We start from the raw sequence: 25953 nt of genomic DNA on the forward strand, positions 1-25953 counted from the left end.
GTCATCAACCTCGGTGGGCCTCCCTGACCGAGGAACGTCGTTGAGATAAAAATCACCAGCACGGAATTTGGTGAACCATCGTTGGCACTGACGTTCTTGTAGAGCATTGTCACCGTAAACTTTATGCAACTTTTCACAAGCTTGATGTGCGTTCTTCCCATTATGGAAGTAAAACAGTAAAATATGGCAAAAATGCAGTTTGGTTTTCCATCTTCAACTTGTTGTAAAATCTCCAAAACTCAACCAAATCACTCGATTTTTTTTTTAGAATGAAGCTAGAACTGTTAGCTATCAAATGACATAGCAATAACACAGATGCGAATGTTGCAAACATGTGTCATGACTTTTCCAAAGACCCAACAGTTAGTTTTGCTTACATTTCATTTGTTTCTCATGGTGTCCTGGTGCGGGGTCTAGTTAAAATAGTATAAAATTAATAAATAAAAATGTTAAATAAATAGCAAACATTAACATAACAGGTTGTGAATATAAATACATCTTGACAAAATTAAATAATTTACAGAATAATTAAACTAACTACTTTTTTATTTCTTCCAGGAAGAGCAATTTCTCTACTTTTAAATAACTAACTTGGAATTGCAGTCACAATCAATTTCAACTCTATTTACATGTAGGAACATTGTGTTCTTAACACATTGAATTAAAATTTACCTTTTCTCGCATCTTGACTAGATCTAAAAAAAAGTGAAACCTTGGTGGTCTACAATTAGGAATGTGTCCCCGACCTCGCTGGCATTGTCCCCATCTAGGTCAGGCTCAGCCGTGACCCAGGTAATTCGGCAGTGAGGGTCACGGGCCTGGGTGGACGCACAGAGAACCAGAGGCCCTGGCCCGGTGGAGGGGCCTGACCCCAGGCCTCACGTGTCTGCAGGTTTGGAGGGCCAGCTGCCCAAACGACCGGCCTTCAATGTGTAGCCAGCGCTGACTCAGAGGCGTCCCAGGTGCAACCCGTGGAGCTGACACTGGGCTGCAGGCCCATTCCTAACATTTCCCTGGAACAGCGCCTTGTTCCATCTTCACACAAAACGGAATTTAAGGAAAACAGAAAGCACAGTGCCGCGCTGGCCTGGCTGAGCCGATGCTGGGCTGTGCCCCAGCCCGACCGGCTCACCTCCCAGCCCGACAGACAGGAATACTGTGGTTGCAAACTCCAAAACTTCCCTGAGAACCTTGTCCATCAGCTTCCCCTGGAGACTTCGAGCTGCTCTTCGGGTTATTTCCCGGAAAGAAAAATAAGTCAATTTGTGATGCTTGGCGGCCCGCACGCACACGGGAGGCCGAGGCCCCCGGCCTGGCAAGCGTGGAGGGACACACTGGTTTGTAGGCACCCGAGGGCACCCCTGGCTGCCAGGCTGTCACTGTGAGCGGGGACTCTCCACCAGGAAGGCAGGGTGAGGGAGGTAAACACTGGAGCCAAGTGGGATACCCTGGGCACCCCAGATCCACAAGGCCAGGCCTAGACCTGGATGCCCCGCACAGCCTGCTTGATGCTGTCCAGGAGGTCCTTGTCACTGGGGTCCTGCTTGGAGCACATGTCGGTGAGCGTGCTCACGTAGGCGTCGAAGTTCTGCTCGCATATGGGCTCCTGAAGGAAGAAGCGGCTTAGCCAACCATGTCTGGGCAGTGGCCCCCTGTTCTCAGAGAGGAGGAGCCTCAATGGGAAACACTAGATACACCCCCCATGCCGCCTATACCTCCCATGTGACCTTCACCCCCCCAGGCCACCTGTAACACCTACACCACCTGAGACCACCCCACATGTCCAGGGACGACACTTGGACTGAAGCAGCACAAGGTCCCAATAGTGCCCCAGTGGGCACAAGGCTGGCCCTTACCCTCCCGTCCCTGGAGCCAGCCCTCGGCCGCCTACCATGTGTGGAAGGCGGATGTTGGCCAGACTCTGGATCAGGGCCTGGCTCAGGCCTGACAGCTCCAGAAACAGGGCTTCGTTCTGCTCCTCGATGAGCCTGTTCTCATCCTCGATAGTCTTCAGGCTCCTCTCCATGGATGAGATCTGCACGGACAGACGTGGGAGCCCAGCCCCGTGTCCTCCCGGGCACGGCGGGCATGCTCACTGTGTCCCACCCCACGTCTCAGAGTGCATGAGGAGGCGGGGCTCTGCCCCGTGGGGGCACTGCCACAAGTGAGGGCTGGTCCTGCCCTGGTCCCCGGTGGAGGCGGGGTCTTCCCACTGGGCTGGGGATGGGAGGAGCACAAAGCGCAAGCTCCAATCCCGGCCCGCCGGCAGCCATGCTCCATAGTCCTGGCCGTATTGGGAATACCACGACAACCTTGGGGGGTGTCCGGCTGCTTCTGAGCCCCCAGAAAGACCCACAGAGTGTCTAACGCAGCTGAGTGCAGCCATCCGGCCACACAATAAGTACCCAGCATAGACACACCTGCTCCAGACCCACAGGTGAGAGTCCCACTCAGAAGCCCAAACGCTTCTACCAAGGGGGCTCTCAGGGTTCCACAGTGGGATCCCACAGGATGGAGACAACAAGGCTGATGGCCGGGGCAGTCCTGCCTGCTCTAGGTGGCCCAAGCCTAGAGTCTCAGGGTCGATAGCCCTGAGCAGAGGCCCCACAGCCAGTGCAGGAAGGGTGGGCAGCCTGCCCCGCGGCCTGGTCTGGAGAAGACGTGCTTGGGAGGGCAGCCCCGAGCTGGACTAGGGCTGGAAGGAGCCTGGGGCGGAGGCAAGTTCAGCGTCTGTCACACAGAGGGCTGTCCCCCAGTGTGCAATGGGCAGCTGCCGTTTAGGAAGCTGTGCACCAGGCAGCGTGCTTTCCTCCAACCACGTGGCTCTGGGATCTGTGGCTGGGGAACATCACGCTTCTGTTACCTGGTGACAAGTCGTGGACTTGAAAAGGGCTGAGTATGAGTTGGGAGATCGGCCTTCTCTTTGCCTGAGCCCTTCTGCAGAGCCCGTGACCCAAAGCTCCCTCGAGGGTAAAGGGGTCCTTGAAAAAGGAAGCTGGTGATCATCTGTCTTTAAACAGGTGGGCCTTGGCAAACACAGAACAATCAGAGGTGCTGGCTCAGGGTTCGGACTGTGGGAGGCCCTTGGGCTTTGAGAAGGGCAGGGGCAGGGGACAGGGGGTGGCAACCACACGGCCATGTGTCTCGGCGCTGAGTCAGTTGGACACTTCCTCTCTGCTTCTACTGCCTGTGGACTTGGGAGGACACTGCACAGCACAGCGAGGGGCCTTCCTGATCTCCACGAGCTGAGGCTGTGCTTACACGGGGTTCTGAGTAACGGGGCCGGTGTAACAGTCTATTAGCCGGCAGAGGAAGCATCGCATGACCCGTCACACTGCAGACTCTGGACAGGAGCCCCACCACCTTCCCACCGTCCTCTCTGCCCTCAAATCCTGCAGGGCCTGGTCACCTCCTTGTCCCCTTGTCCCTCCAGCCATAAGGACAGGACTATGTGTGCCCAGCTCTGCTCCGGCCTACACTCATCAGCTGAGGGTGGGCCAGGGTCTTCTCTTCCCAAGAAAACCTTTACAGCTTTGCTCTGATTACAGGTGTTCATTTTAGGGAAGCAGAGATACGACACACCCACTCAGAGTGCATTGTAAGCCCATCACTCAGCAACAGCAGCTCCTTCTGGCTGAGACGCCCATGCTAGTTTCTTTCCTCATAGAAACGCATCGTCTCACAACCACCATGTGGAGTTGAGTGCGACTACTGTGTGCATCCGACCTCGAGGACACACCGATGAACAGGTTGGCTAGGTCTCTTTGCCAGCATGTGGCCATGCTGGGATGGAACCCGGCTGCAGCCAGGCTCTTAGAACCCGCACTGCGCTACAGCTCCCGCTGACAGGACAATGGCACCACTCATGCTAACAGCCACCAGCACCAACCGGGGCGCTAGCGCTGTAAAACGCCAACTCTGATGGCAGAGTGCGTGCCAGGTGTTCCTCAGCTCCCACCTCACAGGAAGAGGCCAAGAACCAAGGACAGAAGGACATCCTCGGGCTGGACCCCGGCGGCGCCACCCACCTGGGACTGCAGCTGCACCATGGCGGCCTCCATCTCTGAGTTTGACTCGTTCAGGTCCCGAATCTCCTGATTGAGCTGCTTGATCTCCTCGTCATTCTCCAGCACTGCCCCAGGGAGAAAGCCGATGGTGCTCTCCCTCCAGCCCAGGCCCACCAGTGGGGGTAAGGGGAGGCCTGGGTTCTGGATGGAACTGGGGGCTTCTCCCAGCAGAGGCCCCTGCCCCAGCTCCCCGGGGGGGTGGCTTCAGCCCACGTTTCATGATGGGAAAGTTGGTCTTGGAAACTATCAGCGGTGTCTGTGGTTTGCCTGCTGGCCCTGGGCCACAGGTGGCAAAATATAAATCCCTTTGGCAGGTATTAATTGCCAGGATAAAAATGGAAGTTTCTTCAGAGGATGCTGAATTTCCTCAGCTTCCATCTTCACTGGGACTGAGTGAGTTCACAGCTCCACAAACCCTGAGAGCACTCACTAATGCCCAGGTTAGGGAGCTCGGACATGGGGCCACCAGAGGGTCAGAGCCACGGTCAGGAGACCCATCGGCTCGAGTCAAGGGGTGTGTCTCCACCATGACTCACTCCAGGACGGGAGTGTCTCCCTAACCCCTTGCCACCGGTGACGCTCACACACCCAGGCTATAAGGGTCCCACGCAGGGATAGCAAGAGGGGCGTCCTTACCGTCACTCGTCTTGAACTTTGTGCTGAGAACCTCGTCCCCTGAGAGTTTTCCCTTCTTTCCAGCAAAGGTGGCTCTGGGACAGCCAGACAAGCTGGAAGCAAAGGCCACACACCACATTCAGAGCCAAGTGCTGACCGTCTGGAAGCCTGGAAGGATCCTGGATGGAACTTTCTAGCTCATTCCCTTTGCCTTCTGACCCCGGGGCAAGTCCCTGGCTCCTCACTCCTCATCCAGCAGCCCAGGCCACTGCCCTGAAGGCTGGTCTCCCAGACATCTTGGGGCAAGCTCCTGCCTCCTCTCGGAGGGGCCGCCCTCCCCCTCCCCACAGCGCCTATCACCTCTCGCCATACTGGACGCTTTACTCGTTTGCTGGCTGGCAGTCTGCCCCCCCCCCACCCGCCCTGCCCAGGTCTGCAGAAGGGCCAGTTGTCATGCTCCTTTTCTGGTCCATTGCCAGAGCTGGTGCTCGGTGGACTCTCAGTAAATGCTTGGGGTGCGAAGGAGCTAATTAATCTTATAGGAGGAGAGACAAGGGCAAAAAAAAAAAAAGAAGAAAAAGAGAGTTTCTGATAGGACCAGGTGGTGACCCAGGCACAACCGCCATCACCGTGGCTGCCTGGCAGAAAGAGAAAGAGGGCTGGCGAGGCGAGGCCCCAGCCCCGGGCAGGTGAGGGCCTGTCGATGCTGCCCAGGCCCACTGCCCAGGCAGGAAAACGTCTTGTCACCAGGTCCCTTGCAAAACAGGCAGAGGCCCAGCCCCAAACTTCAAAGAACAGGCCCCGTGGGAGTGGCACGGCATGAGGTTTGACAGACAAAGCTTTCCACGAGAAGCTGGCAGCCTGTTACAAGAACGCATGTGCTAGGTACAGGGCACACTCTTGTCAGGGGGCTGCATCAGATGGGGTAGGGAGGCTTATGACAACAGACACATAGGGTGACACATGTCACAAACATCATCATCTGGTACCAACAGACTTCCTGTAGCCTTCCGCGGTCGGCTACCAGACAGGCGTCGCTTTTTCCTCGAGAAACGTCAGGTCACACCTGAGCCCTCGTCAGGGCCTTCCTGGGCTCCCCACTGGAGGCATGCAGAGAGCAGGGCGGGCAGGGCAGTTACCTGCGGTGAGTGAGGAAGCTGCCGTTGGCATGGCCAGAACCATCACAGCCCGGAGTGGGGCAGGTGGGCCCCTCATTCTTCAGCGACTTCCAGGAGAAAGAGGAGCCGTTGACGGAACCCTCTTTCTGCCTCCGGGCGGCCAGCGGGCAGCCAGACGCACTTCTGTGTGAGGCGTATTTGCCGCTGATGTGACCGAGCCCCACGCAGCCTGGAACTGGGCACCTGGGTGCAAAGAGGTCAGAGGTGGGCAAGGGTGCTGGGGGTAGGAGGAAAGGCCCAGAGACCCTCCCAAGCCAGGCACTGAGATCGGCTGGTGACTCCTGCATAGACTGCCACTGTTAGGGCAGGTCCTGGAGCCTCTGGGAGCTGCAGGCAGCAGGCTCCATGCTCTCTCGCCAGCCTTGGCCTCACGTCCCCTGCATGGCTGGAGGGTCAGCAGCCGCCTTCTCTCCCTGTCCCCCAGCGAACCCCAGCATGGCCTCCCAGGGCCGTGGAGCTGGCTTGCAGGGTCCACACCTAGACCTTACTTCCAGCATCACTTCTGTGTCACTCCAGCAATGTGGAATTAAGGTGTCAGCTGAGCTTGCACCAAGCATGGGGCCTGGGAGCCTAGGAGTCACAGGATGTCAGAAGTGCACACTGAACCAGGCAGCTTGGGACAGCCGGGGCCCTGTCACCCCACAGTATCCCACAGTTAGGCTGGTCATGGCATAATGCCTGCGGATGTCCCAGCTCTGCTACTTCTGAAATGTGTGGTCTGGAAGGAAGAATGTGAGGCCACAAAGCTCAGGAGGGAAAGATGTGACTTGGACACCCCACAGTGACTCCTGTATGAGGCTGGCTTGGGGCGGCATTCCCCTTTGCTCAGGCTGTTCAAGAGGATGCAGACAGACCACCATGGAAATAACAAATTCCCCGGAGACAGGTGAGGTAGCAGAGAGAGGTTCAGAGTGCCCGCCCCTCGTGCTGCCATCAGCATCTGTGCGGTCACAGGAAACGACAGTGCCGACAGCTCTGGGCATCCCCCCTCATGGCCGTGGGGAGGGACCTGGACCCAGATCTCCCAGCTGTGCCTTCTGAGCTCCCCGACATGTTAGGCCCACCTGGAACCAACACTTGACATGGGACAAGTCCTCCGTTCTTGCCCTCGAACAAATGAGACTCATTTAGCTCTTTGTCACCCACTTTCTATGTACTACACCCAGCAAACACACAGGACCCCAAGAGGGGACACGTTGTCCAGCGTAGAGAGAGGCTCCTGGGTACAGAAGTGAGAAGCAGGCAGCCTTGGAGGGCAGGGTGTCCCGGGGCTCCCGCTATGGCAGCGGGGATGAGGACAGTCTGTGCTGCCCAGTAGCAAGGCTACGCCAGGCCCTGTCCTCATGTGAGAAGTGGCCGCTGGGGACACTTTCCTGGTCTCCTCGCTGGGACCCATGCTTACGTGTCCCCCTCTGCCGGCTCTCATCTCCTTCTTATTCATCCCACCTATGTGGACGTCAGATGTGTGGGACGTCCACTGAGCTAGTCCAAGGTCATCTCAACCCAGAGTCCAGTGTGGAAACACTGCCCGGGGCCCCCGCAAGCTGAGGAGGTTGCATTGTACACCTGCCCGCAAATCCCACACCTACTGGCTGTGGGGTCCCAAGGGACGTCAGAGCCGGGTGCTCCAAGTGCTCATAAGGCTCCATCACAAGATCAAAAGGCCAAATGAGAGGCAGAGCGCCTGAGACTAAGCTCTGATTTCCCACTTTCTCTGCAAAAGCCTAAGCAAGCCCATCAGGAGGGGCTGCTGAGTTTCCCGGTGACACGCGGGCGAAGTCCAGGCACGTCAACAATAACACTGCTGTTCCTTCCACCACACCCAGTGTCCAGAGCTTCAGGACTGTCGGGTAACCTCACATTAGTATGTGTATGGGGTGCCAAGCTGGGTGACTTCTGTACTTCCGGGGCAAGCCTGTGCTGGGGTGCAAGAGCGACGTGCCCCTGGGACCCCAGGGTCAGAGGAGCCATCTCTTCTCAGATGCAGCGTGGCCGAGGACAGTGGGACCTCCCCAAAGGCGATCAATGGGCCTTCAGCTTCCGAACTCCAGCCTGGAAACTCCACAGACTTTGATGTCCAGTTAGTCAATTGTGGCTGAAAGGATTTAGCACAAAGCGCTGCCGTGACTTAATCTCCAACAGCGCGGACACGAGATGTCAGAAACGGGATCTCCTCTTCCAATAACCCATCCAGAGTCATGGCTGTACGCGCTAACAAAAGCCCGTCACGCGTGCAGCAGGACCTCAGCACCTATGAGTTTTTGCTGCAGTCGGTTGGCACTTGTGCAAGGACACTGGTCATTGACAGATACGCTTATGGCTGGTGGCTGGAGCAGAGCCTGCGAACCAGAGGCTGAGTGGTGGCCCCCATGGAGCCACTTCGGCTGCGTCTGTCCTGCAAATGATGAGCTGTTTCTGAAAGTCACATATCCACCTGGCTGCAAAAATCTTGTTTTATTAGAAGCAAAGTTGACAGCACATTAGAAGGAGGAAAACCGTTTTTACCTTGAAAAATGCTGACCTTGACTTTAATCATTTGCAAAGGCAGCACAATTCACTCATGATGTCCCTACCAGCAGGACTCTTGCTAAATCCATCACAGCCTCACATTTCCATGTTCACTTTCTGTGCTTATGGGCAATCTCCTGGACTCTCCGAAAGAAAATACTCTCACCCCAACCCCCAGAGACTAGTAGGCAGCACTCACCAGACGGGCAACAATGTATCTGCATTTTTGATTCAGCACTCCTTACAGTGTTACTGTACAATGTAAACCAACAAACAATCCGCCGCCTGCTACACCAAACAGCTCATGGGAAGGGTGTGATGCTGGTCAGGGAGGCGCCTACTCTGGATCAGGCAGATGTATCAGCACAGCTGGTGTGAGCTCCTAGGAGCAACCAAATCCTCAGCAGAGGTGTCTGGCTGTTGCTGGCCCACAGGTAGCACAGGTCAGGCCCACTGATCAGGGCACACCTGCTCCCCCTCAACCTGACACACCTGCCCCCACCACGCCAGCCGTAGGCACCAGGCCACAAGGGAGCCAGAGCCGTCCCTCCAGTCCTCACCTGCCAGTTTTGCCCCATGTCAGCTCCGAAGCTCTGGGAAACCTGGATGGGGGGGTCACACTGCCTGCACCTGTGGCCTTGCCCCCACCTACAAGGGGAGAGGCTCAAGGGGGCAGGTTCCCTCTGGAGGGATAAGCTTGCAAAGAAGTACAGCAGCCCCCACGGAGTGGAGCTCATGGTCAGAGTGCACCCACAAGCCCCTAGTGACATGTCAGGCGCCCCTAGTGAGAAAGCCAGTATAGGTTTCCAGGACTTCAATTACTGAAGGCCCAGGATATCCTCTGTCCTCCCCACAGCTGGGTCGAGGTCCCAGGTCAGGGTGAACCTCTCGGGCTCTCTCGTGCCACACCAGCTCCCCGCGAAGGCGTGTAAGCGTGCCGATATGTGATTCACAGACCGGATATCTCCCTCACCACACTCTCCTCCTCGACTCCTGCACCTGACCTTCCCCTCCAGACCGAAGTCATGCAGACAACAGTGTCCATGAGAGCCCTGTGGGGCTGCCCCATGCCCTGAGGTCTTCCCAGGTGGCCCCCAGGTGTGTGGGCTTCAGGGTGCTTTGCCTTCCCAGCCCAACTGAGAGGCCCAGACAGGGTCCAGAGCCTGTGCATGCCCTTGACACGCACGTGGCCCATGCCTTCGAGACGTCCATGTGCCTGGTAGGGGAGCTCCTGTAAAAACTGCCATCAGTCAGCTGTATTAATGGAAAGGGGGTATAGAAGGAGCTTGTCTAAATTGTAAAACACAGGAAACGCCCAATTCTGCAAAGCGACCAAGCGCCAGCAGGACCCGCCTTACTTCATGAGCTCTGGGTCTTCCTTGTCATCTTTCGTGGGTGTCACCTTGGCTCCACTTTTCTTGGCACGTGGGCAGCCTGACAAGCTAGATGTAGAAGAGGAAAAAACAACTGTAGCCCAGATCACAGCTCCTCATGCCACCTGTCTCCCCTTCTCTCAAGCCTGGGTCACCAGCCCCGAGCGCCCCAGGGAGCCTTCCACCAGCACACACTCTGCTGGGCAGTGGGACCACGGACAGGACATGTCCCCATGAGCCCTAGGTGTGCCTGCAGAGCTCTGGGACCACCGACAACCAGATTGAAGGACTGCTCGAGCTCAAGCCAGCAACTTTGATGTTTTATCTGGAGCTCACAGCTCCACCTGAGGAAGCACCCAAGCACCCCGGGCGCAGCAGGCTCACCTCCGGTGCGAAGCGTAGTTCCCTGTTATGTGGCCAGAGCCGTCGCAGCCAGGCGTGGGGCACCTGTGGAGGAGAGTGGAGCTGGGACCAGCCCTGAGGACGTGCGGCCACAGAAAGAGTCCCAGCCCACTGCGGTCTCACAAACAGCAGTGCTGGTCTGTCCCTTCTTCTACCGTGACCTCCAGCTGCAGAACTTTGCCAGCCAGGCCCCAGGGAGACCAGGAAAGCCACGCAGAGAGCACAGCCCCATTGCAGGGTTCTAGGTGGGACTGGAAGGTTCCAGAACACACATGGGCCTTAACCTTAAACACTGCTCTGGAAGGCCCACCTAACACCTGGGACCAGGTTCCCTTCTGTGCTGTCTCTGGGAGAGAGAGGGCGTGTCCTGGGAAGGGTGATCACTGTTGTGAGGACGCAAACACATTTACTGAGCACCCATGATGGCCGCCTTGGCGTGATGTTTGCTCGATAAGCATGGAGCTCACATGGCCGGAGACTTCCGAGGGGCGGCAGGAGGTAGAGGAGCCACAGGACACAAAAGTCCAACTTCACACACCCACAGTGTTTGACAAACGTGTCACGTAGAAAGTAAAAACTCCAATATACAGGTGTGGGTTTCCTTAAATTGTTTCCTGAACATCCAGAGGAAACACGGTACGTTCCTGCTGGTGTCAGAGTGGGAGGTGTGCCCGGTTCTGCGAGAGAGCCCACAGGAAGCCTCTCCTCCTGCCGCTTCATGCCTCGCCCTCATGAGGGGCCACGCAGGGACGTGCTGCTCGCATGCGCAGAGCTCGCCCATCAGAGTGCTTATCTGCTGTTTCTGGTTCATCCTCACAGAGAGAGAACCATGCAAACCAAGGTCGTTCTGCCCCAAAGAGGCCCCAAGAGGGTAGAGAGGACGCACGCCCGCTGGAACAGGACACCGGACTCTGCCTCCCAGGCAGCAGAGGTGCTCAGGTCCCTGCGCTGTGCCCTCCTCCATGTGTGGTGTCTGGGGCAGGACAGCCGCAATGTCTGGGCCACCTCCCAGACCCCCACAGTCTGGCACTGCCTGGTGTCCACCCAAGAACCCTCACATCTACATGGCGATGTGGGGGGCTCAATGACCAGGGGTGTCCCCTGCCCCCAGCTCTTTCTCTGGCCCCAGGGGCTCTCTTGCAGTCCCTTCCTCATCCCTGCCCATAGGCCACACATCGAGTGCCTCCCTGGCCTGTCAGCCAACCAACTGGTCAAATCGCCCTCTGGCCGGGTTTTGGGGTACCACCAGCCCCACTGAGGTTACAATGGTTCCTGGCACACTCACGTGTGGTCACATTGCAACCCACACAAGTCTCGGTCAGGGAGGTTTTTGCATTTTAGTAGATACCACCCATCACCTCCACCTAGGTGGGCGTCACCCAATTTCTGCAACACCCGTCCTGATGCTGTGTGTCTGCATTGTCCCAGCTCCCAGGGTCCTCCGGGCACAGGAGCTGAGGGTGCCAGCTGTGCCCACCCTGCTCCCCTAGGTGAGTGAGGGCGGGGCTTCTCCTTCCTGGTTGGGTAGCTGCTCAGCGGCCACTGGGGCTCTGCTTCTTCTCAGCTTCAGGGCAGCGTGACAGAACTCAGAGGCTCAGCTGTGTGGGTGGTGGCCAGGCGGCAGGGCCCCAGCAGCCCTGGGCCTGCGTGGCCGTTGGTGCAGCTCTGGACCGCGGGTAAAGGCCCTGCGAGGTGCAGCCCCCGACGGGGCCCGATGTGGGTGAGGAAGGCGGCCACACACATGAGGGTCCCTGCCAGGCCCCAGCACAGGTGGGACCAGCACTCCCAGGGGTTCCACTGAGGCATGCCTTCTCCAGGCAGGTGGTGCCATCACACACTCCTGCTGAGAGACCCAACACAACGGTTTCTCCCCACTTGTGTTCAAGAGAGGACGGAGTCCATGTGGCTGGGGAAGAGGGTGTTCGTGTGAGGTGCCAGCAGCATCAGCTGCTCTCGTGACCCTGAGTACCTGCAGGGTCAACTGCAGGAACCTTCCCACGCTGGCTTCTGAGTGCATTGTCGGGGCAGAAGGAACCCCGACTCTAAGGGGCACACTGCAGCTTGGCGGCGCACACCAGGTCCTGCCTCTGAGCGCCATCCCTGTCAATGCCCTGTGCAGAGCCCCCATCACACCCTTGAAGGGTGTGTGGCTGCACACAGAGTGGGCTGAGTGGCCGTGTCCCAGCCCCTGACCACACTGGCACATGAAAGGGAGGAGCAAGCGCCCTTGAGATTTAATTAAAACACAGAAAACACATCATACGAGACTCACTGCTCCCAGGTATGGTAGGGAATACACCAGCACAGCTCGTTTGCAGGGCAGAGCATATGTGTCTGCCCCCTGGGGACAGGCCACCTTCACCCATTGCTGCCACAGGCTGGTCGGGAGCAGCCCGTGCCACGTGACCACTGGACAGGAGGAGGGCGAGGGAGAGGGAAGCGTGGGGACACCCGGCAGTGATGGGGCCCAGCCCATGCCCACGCTGAGGCCTGAGGAGGCAAGTAGACGGCTCCCCTGGGAGACCCCCAAGGGAGAGAAGCGCTTTGGAAGGAGTTGGGGACACCGTGACCACCTTGCTGAGGCTGGTGAGTGACTTGTTTTCACATAAGGAAGACTTTCTGTTGCCATTTCTAAATGTGTTTTGGGTTAAGTCCCTCACAGGCTTTTAGTCTGCTAACCCTCCCTGACAACCACGTTCCTGGACGCCGAACAAGCCCACGTTTTCCATCCAGCTGCCCTCAGCATTGCTCTGCAGGAAGGAAGGACCCTTTGTGAGTACATGTGGTCACATCTAGGGCTCAGAAGTTACCCAGGCCTCAAGCTGGAAGTCCACAGGCAGTCACAGGCAGAAAGGCAAGTAGAATTGGAAAGCCAAACAGGAGAAAGGAGCATGAGAATGAAGGGAAGAGACGAGAGGAAGGAAAGAGGGAGAGGAGGTTACGGAAAAAGGTCCCAACAGGACTGAGTGTTCCTGCTGGATTTCTGGGGCTGGACGCCATGAATGAACGAGTGACATGGACTGTGCCATGACAAGTGGAGCCTCAAGAAACACTTCTGGAAAAGCTGTGACTCCTGGAAGGGCCATTCTGGTGATGAACCCCAGCCTTCTCTGCAGGAACGGAAGGCTCATAGCTAACGAGGGGCAGACACGCTTCTCCTGGCTGCTGGGACCAGACATACCCCCAGAGCACCCTGCCCTGTTTCTAAGTCAGCTCAGCTCCCTGGAAGCCTTCAGCAACAATAGCCCCTCATCTTAGAGGCATCAGGGTCCCAGGTCCTGTCTGGCCCCAGAATGAACTGAGCATGTCCTGGATTCAGGGCCTCCCAACACAGAGGCCTGAGGGAGGGAGGGATACCCCTGCAGAGGGGCGACCTGAAGGGCAACAGTGGGACCACCTTCCTAGCCTGGGAGCCCACGGTCAGCGCTGTAAGTCACAGCTCAACAGAAGGCATGAGAACCAAAGGCAATGACAGTCACCAACTCCAGCCCCAAGAGGACACAGATACCTTGGAAACCTCTGGGTGCTTGCATGTCATTCGAGCAGGTCTGCCAAGCAGGCAAGCTTGTGCCCACAGCACCTGCCCTGCCATGCGCCAGGGGCGGGAAGGAGCAGAAGCAGAAAGAGGAACGCTCAGCAAAGCGAAGGGCTGAGCTTGGCGGAGAGGCACATGGGCAGGCGCCAGGGCCAAGGTGGAGCAGCTGGAAGGGGTGCAGCAGAAGGGAAGGGCACAGGGCTCTGGCTTTCGTCATCAGCATCCAGCTCGTTCAATAAGAGCTTCAGCAAGACTTACAAGGCAGGGCCAATGCCGGGCCTCTCCCAAACCTCAAGTGTGGTGAGGAGAGCAGGCCCAGGCAGCCCAAGGGGCTCTCTGGAAACAGAGGGTGGGCTGCGTCATCAGCAGCCGGAGGCGGGTCCTGCTCCCCTCTCCCCCGGCCCGTGGCCCTCAGAAAGGCTGGCAGGGCAGAGGGCAGCACGAGAGCCTACAGCAGCCCCCAGCTGGAGGGGACAGGTGACAGCAGCACTCAGAGCAGGGAGCCTACAGCAGCCCCCAGCTGGAGGGGACAGGTGACAGCAGCACTCAGAGCAGGGAGACACAAGCAGAGTCGGCCCCTCCATGGCCCCGCTGGGCGGGGCTGGCCTAGGGCTAGAGCCCAGAGACAGCTGATTCTGGCTGGCGCCTCATGGAGGGAGAGAGCAGAGCAAGGGAGCCACCCAAGAGATGGGAGGCCAGGAGGGCAGACATACTTGAGGTCAGCAGAATGGGCAGCCATGAGGTTTCTGAGGCTCTTGTCAGCAAGAGGGCAACCAGAGAGGCTGAAAGAGAAGAGATGGGACACCGGGGTAAGCCAAAAAGGAGAGCAGGGGAGAAGAGGAGGAAGACCCACCACGCAGCACCCCGGCCAGGCTGGACCCAAGCGGGGGACGAACCTGCGGTGGGAGGCATAGTTCCCGGTGATGTGGCCACTGCCGTCACAGCCGGGGGTGGGACAGCTGGACAAAGGAAAAAGAGCGTCAGAACAGAGAGCAAAGCACCCTGCCAGGCCTGTCCCCGGCCGAGCCTACGCAGGGAGGATGCTGGCACCTGCTCCTGGCTCACCCACGAGCCAGAGGCTCCTCCTCTGAGTATAGCCATTGCCTCTCGGACTGCAGGTTTCTCCCGTACAACTTAACTCAAGAAGGAAAAAGGAACCAAATTAAAGCTCAACCTCAAGTTAGGATGCCTCTGTGTACACGTGTTGCATGTGCGCACGTGCGTGTGCCCTTGAACATAAAAATGCCTCTATGCACACATGTGTGCACGTGTGTGCCCATTGACATGCAGGATGTCTGTGCATGTATGTTGTGTGTGTGCACATGTGTGTGCTTGTGGACACGTAAGGTGCCCCTGTGCACACGTGTGTGTCCTTATGGGCATGGAAGGTGCCACTGTGCACATGTGTTGTGTGTGTCCGTTGACATGTATGATGTATGTGCATACATGTTGTGTGTGCGAGTGTGTGCATGCCCTTGAGTGTATAGGGTGCTCTGGAGGCACATGTGTTGTGTGTGCATGTATGCATGCCCCTGTTTACACCTGTTGTGTGTACACATGTATATGCTTATGGATATGTAGGATGCCTCTGTACACATGTGTTGTACAGAGTAGGAGGAAGCTAGTGGGGTTCAGGACCAGGAGAAAAGGAACCTCAGGAACAAATGTTCATCACAGGTGAGGGCTGGATCGCCTGTGCTGCAGGTGCCAGGTACAGCCTCTCCCAGAGGCGGTTGTCAATGGGGGTTGATCAGAAGGCTTTGGGGTGGCTCGCATCTACCAGCAGCTCCCTGCTCTCCAATGACGTCTGCTTAAACCGTATAAGGACTGGCTCAAAGGGGCTGCCAGGCTGCCAGAGCCAAGGGCCTGAGTCCTGAGGCAGAGTGCACACCTGGCCTGGGCGCTGAAAGCTGGGGAGACAGCTGTGGCTCGTAGAGAGAGGGTCAGTGCCCCGCAGCCCTCTTCCTGCTCTGTGGGCACGTCCTCGTTCTCAATTGCTTTAGAGGGTTAACGCCCAGCACCGAAGACGGGGGCCTGAGCCCCATTGCCTGGCTCAGGAGTGTTCTCATAAAGGACACCCAACCTCTGCCCACTGCAGCGGTCAGGCCAGGACGATGGTCAGAGCTGGCCAGGGCAGGAGCAGGCCCCACTCCTTGACATGCTGTGGCGCTTCTCCGAGCAGGCCTGTCGGCCCAGGTGGGGACTCACGTGAGCAGCTCCTTCTTTATGTCCTTGGAGAGAAACTTCAGCTTAAAGTTGGTGAGGGTAACTTCCCCAGGGTACTTCCGCTCCTCAAAATTCTCCTCCAACACTTCCTGGTCATCTGCTTCAGAAGAAGCAAAAGAATGGGCTGCTGGCTCTGACTGCAAAAAACCAGCAGGGAGATGTTTTAACCGCTGGTGGGCCAGGCGCCCGACCCGGGGCTGAGGGCGAGGGACCCTTCAGGACAGCGTCCACAGAGACGTTTCTGCAGTCTCCTGTCTTCTGAACGAGGGAGGGGGACTTAGCACCCCAGACACAGAAAAAGCACTCCGAGGGACTGGAGTGCCCCCACCTTGGCCAGAACTGCCCCAAGAACACGGGGGCTTTGGGCACTCGGTCACCTCTGCCCAACGGCCGCTGGGCCACCTTCTAAACACAAGCGTGCCACACAGGGCGGCTCCCTCACAGGAATGGTGCTCAGCGGCAGCAGGCACTAAGAGGCGTTTGTCGAAAGGCTATGATGATGAAATGGCACAAGACAGGAAGGATGTTCAAAGGGTAGTGCAACTACTCCCAGTGACCTGGGACCACCTGGCCCCACGTCCCCGCCTAGCATGATGTCTTGGCCACAGCAGGTGCTTAATAAGCAGTTTGAACCGGAATGCTGGGTCTGGAGGGGTTCAATCACCACCTGAGGGCAGGGTGCTGTGGACTCGGCAATAAACAAGGACAGTCCCTGCTACTGAGGAGGAGGGGGGCGGTTCTGCAAGAGTCAGGAAGGTCGACGCCCTGGGCTGGTCCCTAACAAGCAGTTTGGGAGGGTCACCGTTCAGACCCCAGGCAGGTTGTTCAACCTCTTGGGGCCTGGGTGCCACTTTGAAACTGGAGACAATGGCAGTCGCTCAGGAAATGTGGGGCTCAAAGGAGGAAAGGGCCTGGAGCCCACAGCTCAGTGTGAGGACAGCTCTACCTCCAGTCACTGGTATGAACTCATTCTCCTGATGAGATGGAAGACATTGCTTCACTTCAGCTGAGTCTCCAGGATGTGTGGGGGCTCCCAGAAGCTCAGAGCAGGGACAGCATCCCCGAGGCCCAGGACATGGGACAGGGAGGCCAGGCTAGGAGGTGAGGCTGAAGGGTGGAGGCAACAGCCTCACCCAGGAGGGGTCACGAGCCTCAAGCAGAGCTGGAAGGAGGGTCTGAATCGGGAGTCCAGGGCTTTGGTGCAGGGACCGAGAGGGCCCGGTTCAGGAGGTGCTTCTGAGGGTGACCCAATAGGATGTGGGGTAGCCGTGCCTCGGAGAGGGGGCCTGGAGGACAGGAAAGGTCTGGGAGCGAACTGGGACTGCCCGGGGACTGGACTGGTGGCCACGGGGTGGAGTGTGAGGGCCGGCTGCAGTGGGCGGGAACCTCTGAGATCTAGGTCATCCCACAGATGATGCTGACAGTCTGGGAGGGGATGAGGGTGCTGAGAGGACATGTAAAGGGAGAAGGGGAGGAGCAAAGCAGCTCAGGGAGACCAGCCGGAGCTGGGGGGTGAGGAAAGGGGCAGTGAAGGAGCCGGGGGGACCGCTGAGGGCGAGGGGTGAAACGAGGCCGAGAGTGGACGTGGAGACATGGCACCGATGGCCCCGCCTGCGGCAGACAGGGCTCCCGCCAACCATAGGAAACTGCCTGCACGGCACAGCCCCAGGCGGGCGCTCAGGCCAGCCTCCTGCACTCGGGGGGCACCTCTGCTCCGGGGCCTAACACCAAGCCACAGCCCGGTGACCCAGATACGTGACCCCCAGGCTGTCTGGGGAGGAGGTGAGCCCAGCCAGCCCTCAGCCCTGTGGCCCAGCAGCCCACACCCACCTCCTCAGGTTCCTCCTCTCGCTGGCGGCTGGGCTTCGTGTAGTCCAGGGGCCGGTCCCACTCGTCCTGGCGGGGGGCCTGGCTGGACCGGGACGAGGTCATAGAGCTGCTGGGGGTGCTGGCGCCGCCCTGGCACTGGGAGGCGTCGGGGGACCTGACGCCTGGGCTGCCGCCACCGCCGCCACGGAGGGTGTTCTCCCGCCTGCGGTGTGTGCGCATGCTCAGGTCCAGGGTGCCGTTCTCGTCCACCTCGATGTCTGCAGCCTGCGGTGTGGGGGCCTGTGCTCGTGACCGCAGTCTCCCATGGGCGCCCTGGCCTGAGGGAAGCTGGTCGAGGGTCCAGAACACCGTCCCTTGGACGGGGCAGAGCCAACAAGACAGACTGCCTCCAAGGAGGAGTCCTGAGCCTCTCCTGCAAGTCTCCCCAAAACCATGAACCAGCCCCTCGAGGCCGGGACCGTGGTGGGACAAGCACATGTGCACGACCCTTGGACTCGGGGAGACACGGGGAACGTACGTGTGTATAGCCATGTGCCCCCCTAGGGCACAGCACACGAGCTCTCTGGGTGTCAGCCATGGGTAGGGGGAGGAAAGGTGAGAGTGAAGATCACCAGGTAGACACTGGGAGTTTCCAGCCCATCAGATTTGGGGCTGTGAGCCACCCATCCCTGCCTCAGAGGCTCCCTGGGGGAACACCGACCTTGTTGGGCACATCCTGCGGCTTCGTGCTGAGGTTCTCCGGCATTTCCCAGCAGCGCGTGGAGAGGTTCAGGATGGCGGTGGCGGCCATGTGGGCAGCCTCGGCGTCGTGTGTGTAGTCGAAGCCTGCGGGAGAGGATGCAGTGCGGGAGCTGTGCCTGGGGGGAGAGGCCTTTGGGAAAGGTTTGGCTGCAAAAAGGGAACAACACCAGGCTGCTATGAGCTGGACCAGGACGCGGCCACGCAGACGCACATGGCACAGCTGCATGGAGGGTGGGCTTGGGGCTCACTCAGCACACTCCCACTCACCCCTGTTTGGTGCTGGGGAGGCTATTTCTGGCCCAGCCAAAATTTGTGAAGAGCGAAGCCCTTTTTAAAGACATTTCAGCATCCCTGAGATTTCAAACCAAAACAAGCGTCTGCTGGTGGACAGTTACTGAAGGACTAAAGAGCTCTGAAAGCAGCGTGGGTGTCGGACAATTATGTCACGCTCTCCAAAGACTGCTTTTGCTGCCCCCATAATAGTCCATCTTTAATAAAGTAGCTTCATTGTTCAAATAACAGTGAAAAGTGAAGGCATAAAGTATTATCTGCTGTCGTAATTGTGCAGCAGCCGTAAAATCACTCAGGTTGCTATTGCTGCGTAGTCACAGCATCACCAGCAAATGTGCAGACCTAAGAAGGCTCCACAGCAGTGGGTGCCTGGGCGCGAGGCCCTGAGGCCCTGGCCCTAGCAAGAGGGAGAGGTGGGCGCACTCCAGATGGCAACTGTGTCATCGGTGTGTTTATTATTAACGCAGGCACTCGTCAGCGGCTGCATTTGTGGGCTGATATCCACCAGGAGACGCCAGGTTCCATCTCATGTGCACTGAGAGTCCTTTTCCATTTCAAATGCATTTCCAGGGCTAATGGGCTTGCAACCCACAAATTAGTACAGTAAGTGACAAAATGCACAGGAAGGATTATTCTCCAAGGTTCACTTTTGTTAGTACAAGTACTCAGAAAATGTGTTGCTAATGTCAGATAACATCTGCCTCCAGCACGATGGTCCCCGGGCAGGGAGGCAAACAGCCCCTGTCAGGGTAACCAGGCTCAGCATAGCAGTTGTGTGACTCGCCCCAGACACCACACACACCACCACCACCACCACCACCACCGCCCTCCCCCTGCCTGCCGTGTCGCGATAAACGGGCTGGGAGAGGGCGGCCCGGAGAGGGAGTTCTTGCAGGGTGGACCACGTCAGCCAAGTTATTCTTAAGCCTTTGGACACGAACACCACAAAGGACCCATTTTGTGTCGCAAACAGTGGCAGGTTACATCAAATCTGATGGTGAACATGGAGGCGGCAACACGGGCAAGACACAGACTCCAACAAAGCCACCGCAATGGATGCTGTGACAGCTAGGACCCTGGGGTTGGAGGGTCGAGACCCCCACATGCTCCTGACCAGGGGACCCTCCTGCACTGCTCCTCACGCCGCACCTCCCAGGAGTGACTGTCCCCAACTTACATTTAAAGGCTTTAGGTGAGGTTTCGCTGGTCTGAATCTTTGGGGCAAGCATGCGTTTGCCAAAAACCTGAGCATCAAAACTTGCGTAGTCGAAGGTGACCTTGGAGAACTTCTCCAGCTCCCTGGCCACGTTGGCCCTGGGCGTGGTGGGGGCCACACTGGGCCGGTAGCTTCCGTATGGAGGGACCTCGAGCTGCTTCACAAAGCACATAGGTCTGGGGTGCAGGAGAGAGATGCAAAACCATGAGGACAGGACCCAGAGACCCCATGCTGCTCATCTCCATTGCCCCGTCCCCAAGGGCACAGGGACCCCTGAGGGCCCAGTGTGGACAGACCTGGGAGACCCGCCCCCCATGTCCCAGCGCTGAGGGTGGCGGGGCCTGATCTGTGTCAGGAGGAACGGCATGTCCCCTTGAAGACAGCATTGGCCAAGGGAGAGAGGGCCAGAGTCTTTCCCCCAGAACTCAGGAGAGCAGGTTTCCAACAGCTCAGCCACACTTAGCAAGAGCCCTTAGCCAGCGACTCCAAGGCAGAGCTCCCCAGTGAGGGGGCTTGGGTGCGTGGAGGGGACGTGGACCCGGGATGTGGACCACTGCGGATGGCCAGACATGGACACTTCCAGTTTCTTGGAGAAACAGGGAGCAGGGTGTCCACTGAATGTGGGCAGCAGTAGGGAAAGGAGAGGGCGAGTGTGTCTCCAGCCAGGTAGGCACTGCACGCCCCAGGAACTCCACTGGGTAGAGAATTGTGGTCAAGGACAAGACTCTGAAGCCAGGCTGGCTGGTGTGGATGCTGTTTCCCCGGCCCCATAAGGGTGGTCTTGGGCACGCTCCTGAGCCTCTGGCCTGACTTGTGGCACCCACTTCCCAGGGTCACATGGAGGGAGGGGATGCTAAGTAGGTGTGTTCTGAATGCTCTTTGAAAAGGCCCCTTATTGATGAGACACATCTACACTCACACACACACATATGTGCACACACATGTGCACATGCACTCACACACAGGCACATGCAGCTAAGCACACACACGCCTGCTGCTGTCTCAGAACCTCGGAGGCCACAGGAGGCAGCTCGCTGGACAGCTCCGCCTGCACCCGCTCCTGTCCCTTGACTCAGGGTCTGTCCTGGAGTGAGGGAGGCTGAGGCTGGACAGCAGGGACGAGCGGCTCCGTGCTTCCTGGACGGCATGGCCCTCAGCTGGGCAGTCAACTCCCTCCAGACAGGACCAACGTCTCCACAGACATCTCCGACAATCTCGAGCGCTGAGATCAGGGAGAGCACGGCAGGCGACCGAACGGGCGGTGCCCCTTCAGTCACTGGCAGAGGCAGCAGACGTGACTGTCCTGTGTGCCTGGGATGGCTCACAGCACCTGAGGCCTCAGCACACGCGCGCACACACATGTGCAGCCTAGCGAGACGGAGCAGCCCTCTGTGCTGCAGCCCTGCCACTCACCTGAGTATCCGGTCTGAACTGGAGCCGTTCTTAGAAAGTTCTCCCGTCTGCGGCTGTTGCTTCTCGTGAGATTTGGCTAATTTTTCAGCAGCAGCAATGGGACACCCAGACAGACTAGAGAAAGGACAAGGACAGCTGAACCCTCTCTTCCAGCCCTACCAGTCGGAGCCGGGAACTGGCACCAGCAGGAGCCCAGGAAGGCCGTCACTTCTGGGTTTTCTCTGCTCTGTGTGGAGCCTTCACAGTACCAGCTGCTCAGGTGGCTTCTGTTTGGGGAAATTCTAAGCCAATGACACACAGACGAGATACACTGTAATGGCCCTCAGAGCTCTAAGCAATGGCGCCTTGTCTGGGTGGGTCCGAGCAAGTCTGGATGGGTCTGTGCGAGTCTGGGTGAGTCTGAGCAACCAGCCTGCCTCTCACCTCCCTGTCCCCTTGCCACCAACCACAGCTGTATTTTGGACCCGTCCAGCTCTTGTTCTGGCAGCCGACTCAGGGAAGCCCAGGGCCCCACAGGCCATGACCAAGGTGCTGACGCCAGAGAACATGGACTGCCAGGGTCACACCAGGAGGGTGAGGCCCTTCCCCAGAAAGCTTCATCTAGCAGAACAGAGTCAACTGCCATTCTGGACAGGTGGCAGAATCATAACAGTGCTCAGAAACTAGCCTCTCTCCTTGAAGGCGTGACCTCGAAAGCTCTGGCCATCCCTTCAGCTGACCGTGTGCCCTCTGGAGCAGGGGCACATCCCATCACAGTCACCCATGCGCTCAGGTGAGGTGGCAAACATGCTCACCTGTCACCGTGGAAGGCAACAGGCAAGTAAAGTCCAATGCAGCTGGAAACCTCGCTTCTAGCAGGTCCCAGAGCTCCCATAGAGCAGCCCAGAGCCGACTGGCCTGCAGAGGCTTCCCCAGGGATGGCAGCACGGGAAGCCTGTGTGCCCATGGGTCTCTGGTAACCCCACTTACGGAGCACAAGTGGCAACACCATCAGGGGACCGCACGCCCAGGAGCTCTGATCTCACACCAGCTCTGAGGGGCAGCACATAGGGACACAGCAGGCCCACGCCCCGGCCCCAGCCTGCACCACGCCCGGGTGCCCAAGTACCTTCTGTGTGTGTTGCGGTTGCTGTTCACGTGACCTTGGCCCGTGCAGCCAGGGGTGGGGCACTTGAGGACATTCTCGTGCATGGCCAAGACTGCAAGAGGACAGGGGACAGTGAGCAGGGCCAGGCAGTGTGGACGAGCCCCGTCTAAAGGCTACAGCTTTGTCAGACGGGGACAGGGTGGCTCCAACCCCCAGCCTCTGTCCAGTCAAGGCACCCCCTCCCACCATGGCCCCCTGCCTCCCTGGGGCAGAAACCAACTCAGCTTTATAACTCTGGCTGTTCTGTGACTCCCTCGTATCACCTAATGTTCACCGTCACTGCCTCCAGCCAAGAAGTCAGGGCAGGCTTCTGTGGAGTCCTCCCCAGCTGGCTGACTGGGGGCCCTCCTGTATGCCTGTATCTGTGGCAGGGACCCCGACCCAAGCTGCCATCTCAACATGAATGACCGGGCACGCTCTGTGTCCCCAGCCTTGTAGGGCTTGAGTTTGAGCGTGTGGACAGTGCCAGTCCAAAGGCACAGGGCCCTGAGTGGCCACTCCTCCATGAGCACACCATCTAAACACCTGACATGGCCCGAGCTACGCAGACCTACTCACTCTCTGGAGGGATCCTGTCCTTGTGGGGGCAGCCGGACAGGCTGCGGTGGTGAGGGTACAGCCCAGTCACGTGGCCAGTGCCGTCACAGCCCGGTGTCGGACACTTGATCTCCCGTTTCTCAGCTCTCGAGGAATCTAAAAGCATAGGTCAGTGGGTGGTGAGGAAGCCGTGTGGCACGTGACAAGCGGGGGAGGACAGAGCAGGCCCTGGTCCTTCACTCTGCCATCCAGAGAGGAGCATGGCCAGACAGCCCAAGAACCCAAGCAGGACCAGGGGCTGGACAGTGAGGTGACCCTGGAGAAACTGGTCCACACCACTTGTCTGCGAGAGACTGCCCAAAGTGCCCCAAACAACAGCACGTACAGTGTTTTAAAGACCACCCACAGGGCGCTGGCACCCTGCCTGCCCTCCCACTGGCTTCCATAGGGGGTGCGCCGCCAACAGCCCCACGCCTCGAGGTCTGGCCTCTGCACAGAGAGGTGAAGGTACGTGACAAGTCCCTGCCAGGACATGTCTTTGGGATTTGACAAAATGATAACAAAGAGCTTAAGTAACCTGCCAAAGTCACGTGACTAATAAATGCCTGGACAGAAATTTAACCTCGAATCCCAGTTACTGGCCTCATCTGGCCCAGAGAGGTCACCAGTGAGTGTGGGGACAGAGGGAACACTTGTCAGGATGCTGATCTCAGAGCACAGTTGATGTCCCCATAAAAAGCCCTGGATGGAGCTGCCCCCCTGGGAGAAGCTGGAAGTCACAGAGCCATATTCCTGGGGAGGGCCTATCCATAGGGGCTCACAAGCCCATCCCCAAGGCCTGCATCCTGGCTTGACACCTGCCCTCTGTCCAGGGAGGCCACCGTATCTGCACCTCAGTGTCAGGCCCATGTGATCCCAGCTCTGCCCCCTGCATCACCCCGATGCTCGCCCCCTGGGTCCATACCCTCGACTTTATCCCTGAAGGCAGGATACCCTACATCTGGGTCCCCTAATGTTTGTCCCACAGGTAGGAGTCCCGAACACATGGCCTGGGGCTGTCACTCTGTCTGTGTCCCCGTGCCCTCATCATGCCTCTCTCCAACAGTGCCCCCACTGATCGGTGGGCTCCAAGCCCACCCCCAGACTGACACCCTACACAGGCTCCTACACCATCCCTGAGTCTGTCACCCTCACCTGGGTCTCTTTGTGTTCATGTCCCCTCAAGGCCTGTGCCTGAGGCTGTGTTGGTCTGATTATGATTCCCAAACAGCGTCCCTCCAGTCTGTGCCACCCTGAAGGGTATCCCCTCAATAGCTATATTCCAGGTTAAAATAGCCCCACCTGTGCTCCCTCAGCTGTGTCCCGAAATATCTGTACCCAAGCTGGTCTCATGTGAGTAAATGTTCCAGAAAATGTGGCCATGTGTCCCCATCAGCTAGGGTCTCCTGAGCAATAGCTCACTCAAGTCCCTCCGTGACCCCGGTGTGTCCCCCAGGCTGTGGCTGAGTCACTGGGCCTGGCTCACTGTTCTGCCACCCACCTCCGCCCACCAGGTGTCTCAGCTGTGCGTTTCTCCCTGATCACCATATGTGAGCCAATTTCCTTGGATTCAGTGACCACAGTCTGTGGTCAGGTGTGTATTCGCCTCTGGTCTGCGTCTGCCCTCAGCAGGAAGGGGCCTCAGGCCACGTCTCGCAGGCATCACCCCCACCCCTGGGTGAGGGACAGGTACGGTGCCAGCCGCCCTACCTTTGCTGCAGCAGGCCTTCCTGGTGGCATCCAGGGGCCTCGTCACTTTGGCCGGCTCGCCGGGGCCCAGGGGGTCCTGCTCTGCAGGCGGGCAGCCGGGCTCGCAGACGGCTTGTCCCTGCTCGGCCTTCAGTGCGATGGCCTGCTCCAGGAGGCCCAGGTTCCCGCGGGTCATCATGTCGTACATCTCAGACTCGTCTGTGACTGCGGACTTCTGGGAGCGCGTGTCTTCGTCCTTCCCATCGTCAGAGCACACCTCCACGATGACTGCGTATTCCGGCTGGGGGCTGGCGGGCTCCGCAGCCTTCGGGGTGGGGCCGCGGGGGGCGTCCTCCTCGCAGATCACATCGGGACCGGCGTCGTCCTCGTCCTCAGCCTCATCCTCGTTAACCAGGGCGACTTTCCGCTCGCTGGACTCCTCACCAGTCACACCCTCCAGGGACTGGGGACACAGCTCCTGGGAGTGCTCGCTGGTGACTTCGATGACTTCCTCTGCATCCTCTGGCTGGATAAAGACATCCTTGTCCCCTTCGTCGCTGGTGGCCCCTTCTTCAGCTTCCTCCTGAACCAGGCTCACCGCCCCAGGGCCCGGTCTGGCTTCTGGGCCCAAGTCCTCCCGAATCAGGGTCTCTTCGGCGATTTGGCCCAAGTTCAGGAGCGAGGTTGCAATGCTCTCCTGGTAGCTGCTGTAGACGCCCTTGCAGGGGCCCGTGGGGCTGCTGACGGGGTTGGGTCCCAAATGAGACTTGATGGGGCTCCTTCCTGCACAAAATCGGAAATGCCACGTGGGAGGAGCACGTGGGGAAGGCGGAGGGGCCTCCAGGCCTCTGGTCCCTGCGCCCTGCCCTGCCACAGCCGAGGGGACCGAAACCCCTGGAAATGCACCTCTGCCTGGAAGTGGAGGTCACGGGCACTGATTTTAGGAGATAGATGGGTCACTGCTGCTGTATTTCACAGCCATTATGTGCACTTCCTCAAATCAGAAAAACCTGCATTCCACACAAGAGCTCAAAGAATACACCACAACCTCAGTTGTTCCACAACTGAGAAACAGTAAACACCCACATTTAAATCTTCTATCCGCCGTGACTAAGATGCTGTGGTTTCCTCGACAAGCACTCAGGC

General features: G+C 58.3%; 1 protein-coding gene across 8 annotated transcripts in view; it reads right to left on the reverse strand.

The window, feature by feature from the left end:
* Positions 1-317: 317 nt before the first annotated feature.
* The window catches only part of MYT1 (myelin transcription factor 1), a 56953-nt gene continuing 31317 nt past the window's right edge, over positions 318-25953 (reverse strand). For 5 of the 8 annotated variants that reach the window (XM_019637314.1, XM_019637319.1, XM_019637315.1 and 2 more), the window contains 17 exons: positions 24829-25590; positions 23101-23235; positions 22504-22594; positions 21396-21509; positions 19944-20158; positions 18435-18622; positions 17735-17998; positions 15887-16041; positions 14575-14637; positions 14392-14460; positions 10126-10188; positions 9727-9810; positions 5822-6043; positions 4704-4795; positions 4029-4132; positions 1892-2035; positions 318-1606 (listed from right to left, as the gene is read on the reverse strand). In XM_019637314.1, coding sequence (XP_019492859.1) covers positions 1478-1606; positions 1892-2035; positions 4029-4132; positions 4704-4795; positions 5822-6043; positions 9727-9810; positions 10126-10188; positions 14392-14460; positions 14575-14637; positions 15887-16041; positions 17735-17998; positions 18435-18622; positions 19944-20158; positions 21396-21509; positions 22504-22594; positions 23101-23235; positions 24829-25590 — 2894 coding nt within the window. In that variant the 3' untranslated portion in view covers positions 318-1477. The remainder of the gene's footprint in view (positions 1607-1891; positions 2036-4028; positions 4133-4703; positions 4796-5821; positions 6044-9726; positions 9811-10125; positions 10189-14391; positions 14461-14574; positions 14638-15886; positions 16042-17734; positions 17999-18434; positions 18623-19943; positions 20159-21395; positions 21510-22503; positions 22595-23100; positions 23236-24828; positions 25591-25953) is intronic. The other 3 variants (XM_019637320.1, XM_019637321.1, XM_019637322.1) reach the window with 3 other exon arrangements.

This window comes from Hipposideros armiger, unplaced genomic scaffold, assembly GCF_001890085.2.
Source record: "Hipposideros armiger isolate ML-2016 unplaced genomic scaffold, ASM189008v1 scaffold_32, whole genome shotgun sequence".
Taxonomy (NCBI): Eukaryota; Metazoa; Chordata; class Mammalia; order Chiroptera; family Hipposideridae; genus Hipposideros; species Hipposideros armiger.